Source organism: Montipora foliosa, chromosome 8 (assembly GCF_036669935.1).
Source record: "Montipora foliosa isolate CH-2021 chromosome 8, ASM3666993v2, whole genome shotgun sequence".
Classification (NCBI taxonomy): domain Eukaryota; kingdom Metazoa; phylum Cnidaria; class Anthozoa; order Scleractinia; family Acroporidae; genus Montipora; species Montipora foliosa.
Genome location: NC_090876.1, coordinates 17,371,169 through 17,378,668, shown reverse-complemented (window position 1 = coordinate 17,378,668; position 7,500 = coordinate 17,371,169). Strand labels below are relative to the sequence as shown.

Sequence of the window (7,500 nt, the reverse complement as noted above, 5' to 3'; positions counted from 1 at the left end):
AATTCCAGGCAACATGACCGATAGCAACCGTGCCGTGGTTGAGAAGTCCAGGCGCAAGGTCGTGCGACTGTTGGTTGTTATATGCGTTGTTTTCGCGCTGTGCTGGTTTCCAACTTATATCAATCATTTTTACATGTTTGTGCGGCCTGATCAAAAGCACAAACTACCACCTGTTGTCATCTTGGTATTTTTTTGGATAGGTCATGCAAACAGCGCTATTAATCCATGTCTGTATATACTTCTGAACGATGGTTATCGTAAGGCCCTTTTTGCGCTTTTAAGAAACTTATGCGGACGGGGAACAAACGTAGTTGCTACGATAAACCCGCCAGCACTGATCAAACTGGATGCGAAAACACCATAAACATATCTCTGAAGCTCTTGAATGTACAGGACAAGGAACACGTCCCAACCCTTTTTTTGCCTCTTAGGTCGAGACTTTTAGGGGCCGTCACGTCTTATTCGGGACTGCGTGACAAATAAAAATAATGGAAAAATGGAACTGTCTTCACCCCACAAAGGAGTTGCTCGCAATCGAGCTGCACCAGTCGCGCGGCAGACCAAAGATAAGTACCAATGCAAATGCAGCTCTGACATATGCTTTTACGGCACTTAACTTTGTACTTTGCACATGCATAGACATACCTCTTACTAACCCTGTTCGTGGTCCGTACTGTACGTTATGTAAGTTATGACCCGCGCATAAATCAACGGGATCCATAACTTACAGTACGTACCAAGAAAACGAGCTTAATAAGGTACTTAGTTTATCTCTGACGTAATCAGAAGTGCGGGAAAGGAAACTAGTTGAAGTCGAGCGGGAGGTTCAACCGCCACAACGATTGCGCGTCAAAATTCTGAAACGAATAAATCTTCTTGGCTTTTTGAAATAGTTGCTTGCACGATTTAAACAGTTTTACAAGATTACGTGACATAAATGACATGAAAAACTTGCTAGAGAATGTTTTATCAAAATTTCACATTAAGCGGTCCGTACAGCGGCCGTACTGTAGAATAAGGTCCGCTAAATCAGCCAATCACAGCGCGCGTACTATCCCAAAGATATAATAAAATCTTGTTACTTACACAGAATTTCTTTTTATCAGGGAAATCTAAAATAAAATTACTCAGATTTGCCTGAAAAGAGCAACCCTAAACATGGTTGTTTTTATCGTCACGTACTTTAGCACACAAATATGCAATACTCCTCTATTGCAGCGCCACGAACTTATTATTCACTTAACTAGTAATAGCTATCGATAAGTGACAACGAAACCGTCAATATAATACATAGTTTGCAGATTTGTATCAGAGTTTTAAAATACCCAACAGTAGTTGTAATTTTTTTATTCGAAAGTACTGCAGCTCAACTTATCTAGTTAACAATAATACAATAATAGAAATTGCACACTTTGTATCTCCAACAACATTGTAGATGTCGACGTGTTTTGCAATGATATGGAAAGTACTGCTGTAATTTTTGAACGGCTGTAATTTAAACAGGAATATACAATAATTCAGTTGAATAAAATCAGCACCATGTAAAAAATCGCCAAAGCATTTTCAGACTTTTTATTGTGAAATATGTAATGGGGAATCAAAGTCTCACACATGAAAGTTGTTTCACTTGTAGAATTTATATTTTGCAAGATACAGCCAAGAATTATAAATCAGATTGATCGTTGAATTGTGTACTTTGCAGACAACATTTTTCCTTTGAAAATTAAATGAAATTGTTCACAACTCACTCGTTACAAAACGACTGAACAAACTGCTCTACTCGCGGGCCGAGGGCTGAAATTGACAAAAGCGGCCGATAAGAAGACGTACGCCGGTTTAGTTTTGAGCTCGTTCACTCAATATAGAACACGCCGGTTCGAAAAAAAATAATAAAGAACACTCAAAGCAAGTGTACACAACACTATGGTCAGGGAAATGGGAAAAAAATGTGTTTTCACTCACCTCCGAACACAAAATCATCAATAGTCGCGCGCGTCTGTATAAACTTAAGTTCAAAATGAATGCGTGTTTTTGAAGTTCTTTTCCTTTACTTTCGTGAAAATAGAGCAGTATTTTCGTCCTCGCCCGCTTGAATAGTGCGGACCTGCGTGGAAACAACCAGCGATTAAATTTCACAAAAACCACGCTCCAGAAGATGAGCATGACATTATACAAAATACTAACCAAATGATGACGAAGCCTGCTTAAAACTTCGTTGCTATGCTCGAAAAGGTGTTTTTTTGGGGGTAAAAACCTTTCATCCCTTCAACGATCTAGCCTCTCTTGGGTTCCAGTCCTTCCCCGACGGGTCACGCAAAAATTTTCCAAGAGCTTTGCAAACTTTACTCGTTTAGATCGTCGGTGACCCCTATTTTTTTAATCATGACTCACTTACTTTACTTACTATCTACAAAATATGATGAAATGAAAAATTCTCACCGTAGGAAGTTATCTTTTTTTAACATTTTCTTTCCTCGTGCCATCGAATTCCAGTAGTGGTTGCAACGGTTAGAGCTTACAAAAACGCTCGTCGAGGATGAACTCTACTGTTCACGACATCCCTAGCGGCATGCAATTATCTAACAATCCCACTCCTGAAAACCTATGCACGGAAACCTCCACTCTAACAGTTTATGAAACAGTTTAGAATCCAATTGAGGCCTTACACTACTGTAAAAATCGTTAAAAAACGTTTAGAATCCGAGCTTTCGCCGATCTACGGCATCATCAGGGATAAGAAAAAATATATCCCGCGTAGGGCTTATATACAGATGTAAGGTGAAAATGTGTGAAAAACGAAAGAATGTGGGGGTAAAATAAATAAAGAGGTATGAATATGAATAAAAACGAGTGGTATGATCTAATGACCGAGTGTAAAGAAGATATGCTAAGTAATTTCTAGAATAAAAGGTCCGCGAATTCGCTGCATTCCTCTCGGGAGTTCATGATAGGTTTGTACTTTCGTATGTAAAACGCTTCGAGCAGTCGTAGATTTGCGGGATCGTTTTCTAGTACAATACTCTTAATTTCGATGCCTTTGTAGACCTTGTTTTGGCACTGAGAGAGGTGTTTCTTCACGGAGGAGTTGTCATTGTTCAGGTGTTCTCTCACACGATCGTGGATAAAGCGTATAGTGCTCCCGATGTAATGCTGGTTGCAGTTGTTGCATGTGATTTGGTAAACAGCATTGCGTAATAAGCACAATTTGGTGCCGGAGATAGGGCAATTGGCCCTCGTGCATGTCCGTTCTTTGTTGTTGTGAGAGAGGGCTCGTCTGAGAGTATATGATTTGTGCGCGACCCGAACTGGTATGCCCTCTTTTCGGAAAATGCTTGTGATTCTGTAGTTTAGACGTTCGGAGATATATGGGATCTTCAGGTACGACCATTAGGTGTTGAAAGGTCGGGGGTTTTCCTGGTGGTTCTGAGAGTGCTTAGTTTTGTCTATGATGCTTTCGGGATACCCATGTGCGTTTCCGCTCATTACGAATGAAGTTTATGTTTGATTTTTTCGGTATCGCTGATTGGTGGTGAACGAATATTGCTTTCTTTGCTGTTTTCTTGTAAAATTCAAAGGAGCTTTTGCCATCTTTGGAGATGGTTACTTTGAAGTCAAGTAGTGATAGTGAGTGGCCACTTGGTGTAATTTCTGGTTTCTCGATTTCAAACTTCAATTTGGGGTGCAGATTATTCATTGAAGAGTGGAATTGGTCCGCCATATCCTCACAGGTGGTCTGGAGGTAAAATGTTATTTCCGACGAGTGAGGTTGCGAATAAGGCCGAAATAACTATTTTGTCGGCACGAGATACAACAAGGGCCTGGGGTCAAGGCTGGGGCATCATGGGTAGGGATGTAGGGGCATATAAGACTGGGTATAACACGTGGTTGTCATCTAGGCTTGAGAACAAATTGCGTTCTTTCCTTTTGTTTCGTTTAATTTCTTTCCTTTGCCGTGTGTAATGTCGGTTACCAAAGACGAAGTGTCCGACCTAATTCAAGCCAACAACCATCAGTTAATGGCCTCCTTTAAGGAGATGCTCATGGACACTGCACTTGAGGTCAAATTACGCGTGCCAACGAAATTTCGACACAACAGCAAATGAAAGAGATCAAGAAACTGAAATTTCAAGAACCGCACTAATTTAAAAGAAAAGCCAACGAAGACCAGTATAAGTTTAATCTCAAACTTGCGGAGACCTTCGACAGCGCCAAGTCCGCCGCCGAGAAGTCCAACGTTGAGAAAGTGAAGTCCGACCTGGAAGAAGGTGAGAAATTGCTCGTGGAACGGCAAAAACATATTCTTTTTGCTGACAAGTCTGAATACGGTTGGAGTACGGTCGAAGAATACAAACATCACGATCTAGCAGCCGATTCGGAGGACGAAAAACGCATCTACAGTGCTGAGAGACGCGCCCATGCGGTTATATCATCTCAAAAGAGGAAGAAGTCTTCAGCAATGGCTGCGACTAAAAGATCTTCACCAGTCCGCGCGTCGGTTTCGTCTCCAAGTTCCCAATTCCAAACTCAATCCCACCAGCCAGCCACTGGCAGTTCTGGTTTCCTGCCGCGTCGCCCTAACATTGGCACATGCTTCGCTTGTGGAAAGACCGGCCATTGACGTTCTTGCTGCCCCGCGATGACAAAGCAGTCCGGCTCTCCAACTTCAAAGTGACTAGACGAGCAGGTTTTATCAGGTATAGTCCTGTCTTGTTTTGATTGCAGTGATTTTATTTTGGAAGCTTTGAGCGATAGTCAGCCTGATTCCAGTTCTGAACTAATTTCTTGCAATGTTTTCCCGCTAGTTTTAAGCTCGTTTAAAGGTCAACAATGTTTTGCTGATATTGATCCTCCCGCTCAGCCCTCAGTTCGTGGACGACTTCGAAAATGTATGGATTTTTGGCGTTCGTTAGAAGTTTCTCAGTTCATCCTGAATGTCATTATCCAGGGTTACAAGATTCCTTTGTTTCATCTTTCTCCAAAGCTAACAATGCCTCTGCACGTATCAACAGTTTTTTTGTGTCTGAAGCTGTTAATGACCTACTCAAGCTTAACCTTGTCGAAGAAATTTTTTGCGCTCCGGACATTATTAATCCGTTCTCCGTTTCTACTCGTAGTTCGGGTAAACAAAGACTGATCTTAGATCTGAGACATGTGAACGCTTTCCTTTACAAGCAAAAGTTCGAGTGTGAAGACTTGTCCGTGGCCACTCAGATTTTTGACTAGGGCTATTATTTATTTAAATTTGATCTGAAGTCCGGGTACCATCATATTGAAATTTTCCCAGAGCACCGCAAATTCCTTGCATTTGCTTGGGACTTTGGCACTGGGAAGTTCAGATACTTTCAATTTTGCGTTCTTCCGTTCGGCCTCTCCTCTGCTCCTTTCATTTTCACGAAGATTCTCAAGCCGCTGCAAAAATTTTGGAGAAGTCGGGGCATTCCTATTGGCATTTTCCTGGACGACGGCCTAGGAGGGGGAATTGATAAAGTTTCGGCCAAAATTCACAGCTTAACCGTTCATTCTGATTTACTCAAGTCTGGTTTCGTCCCCAACCAGGAAAAGTCCGTTTGGGAACCAGTTCAAGTTATTACATGGCTAGGAGTTGTTCTTAATACCATCGATGGCTCTGTTCAGGCCACCGATGAACGCATCGCAAAATTGACTTCCGACCTCGGGTCATTGCAGACATTGTCTTCCCAACAGTCTCCTTGTAAAGTTCACGTCAAAAGCGTTGCCAGCGTTGCGGGCCAGATCATTTCACTTTCTTCTTGCGTGGGGTCAGTTACCCGTATTATGACCAGGCATCTCTTTTCAGTGGTTAATTCTGCCTTTTCCTGGGACAGTGAAGTTTTCTTGTCGGATGATTCCATTTCGGAGATTAACTTTTGGGCTAACAATGTAAATTCCCTCAACGGTAGAGTTTATTGGGGCGTACAATCTCTACCGGTCCGAGTTAGTTTCTCCGATGCTTCCGATTCAGCCTGTGGTGCGTTTGTCGAGTCCGACTCCAATTTGGTTTTTCATCAGAATTGGTCTCCCGTGGAAAAAGTACAAAGTTCTACTTGGCGAGAACTTAAGGCCGTTTGTCTCGCCTTGGAGGCCTTTGCAGATCTTTTGTCCAACGCAAGGGTCATCTGGTATTCTGACAACCACAATGTCGAGTCTATTCTTCTCAACGGCAGCAGGAAACTGGATCTGCAGGCGTTAGCTCTCGAAGCCTTTCAGATTTGCCTCAAATATAGCATTTCTCTTGATGCCAGATGGATCCCTAGAGATCTTAATGCCAGAGCCGACTCCATCAGCAAGCTTGTTGATTTCGACGATTATGCTATTAATGATTTCGTTTTTCAGAGTATTAATGATCGCTGGGGTACCCATACCGTCGATAGGTTCGCCTGTAGTTACAATACCAAATTGCCAAGGTTTAATTCCCGGTTTTTTCAGCCCGGCTGTGAGGCAGTTGACGCCTTTTCTCAGGACTGGGGATACGACAACAATTGGCTCTGTTCCCCGGTTTGTCTAATTGTCAGAATTCTTAAACACATGGAAGTGTGTCTTGCTAGAGGTACCCTAATTTTACCGCTATGGAAGTCGTCGTTCTTCTGGAACGTCTGCGCAACAGATGGTGCGCACTGGAGCAGATTCGTTATTGACTGGGTCTACTTGCCCAAGTTCCAGGGATTATTTGTCAAAGGGAAAGCCCGTAATTCCCTTTTTGGCACCAGACCCCTTGATTTTGATGTCGTTGCTCTGCGAGTCGACTTTCGCCGTACCAGGCCCCCTTTATGTCGCGAGGGGTTTTGCACTTTGCCTTGTGGAAAGTGTGACTCTTGTAACTAGACGCTACTTTAGTTTAGTTTTTTGTACGCCTTTGCGTGAGCTGTCTACTATGTTTTCATGTAGGCGTTTGTTTGGTTTCACCGTGGCACTATACTTTCCATGCAATAAAAAGTTTATTTATTTGTTACATTAATTTTTTATGTGTCCGTTTATTGCTGTCATTTCCCCCGTCCGTTTTTTGTTTGCCTTTGTTCCTATTTTTGCATCCTCCAGATATCTTCCAATCCGGTTTTTGGGACTTTGGTCAGGACGCTCTGCCAGACGGTCCCATCCAAGGGTTAGCTGAGAGATTGAAGACGACAATACTGTCCTCAAAGGCCAACAGTACATCCTTGCTGTACCACCGCGCTTACCGCAAGTGGAAGGATTTCGCCATTAGTACGTTTGGCGGAAATTTTTTCCCCGCTAAACCCTTTCACGTTGCATTGTTTTTGCAACACCCTATTGAGCAATCCCATTCTCCTAGTGTTATTGATTCTGCCTTTTATGGCATAAAGTGGGCACATAGTATGGCTGGTATCCCCTCCCCCACGGATAACCCCATCGTCGAGGCCGTCATGCAGGTCTGCTTCATAAAGAATTCTTGGTACTGCTATTCTTAACCGCAAGGAGCCTATTTCATCTAGTGTGATTCATGATATTATTAGCCGTTCTAACCTT

At 42.6% G+C, this 7,500-nt stretch overlaps 2 protein-coding genes and 1 pseudogene across 2 annotated transcripts in view; 2 read left to right on the top strand and 1 right to left on the bottom strand.

Annotated features, from left to right (window-relative positions):
• The window catches only part of LOC137967446 (neuropeptide SIFamide receptor-like), a 3,377-nt gene extending 1,850 nt beyond the window's left edge, over positions 1–1,527 (top strand). Inside the window, exon 2 of the mRNA XM_068813967.1 lies at positions 1–1,527. This exon is cut by the window's left edge and continues 608 nt beyond it. Within this exon, the coding sequence (XP_068670068.1) occupies positions 1–364 (364 nt within the window). The 3' untranslated portion in view covers positions 365–1,527.
• Positions 1–7,500, bottom strand: part of LOC137968034 (neuropeptide SIFamide receptor-like) — a 270,910-nt gene that overhangs the window by 222,060 nt on the left and 41,350 nt on the right. The window lies entirely within an intron of this gene.
• Positions 3,960–4,676, top strand: LOC137968046 (uncharacterized; annotated as a pseudogene).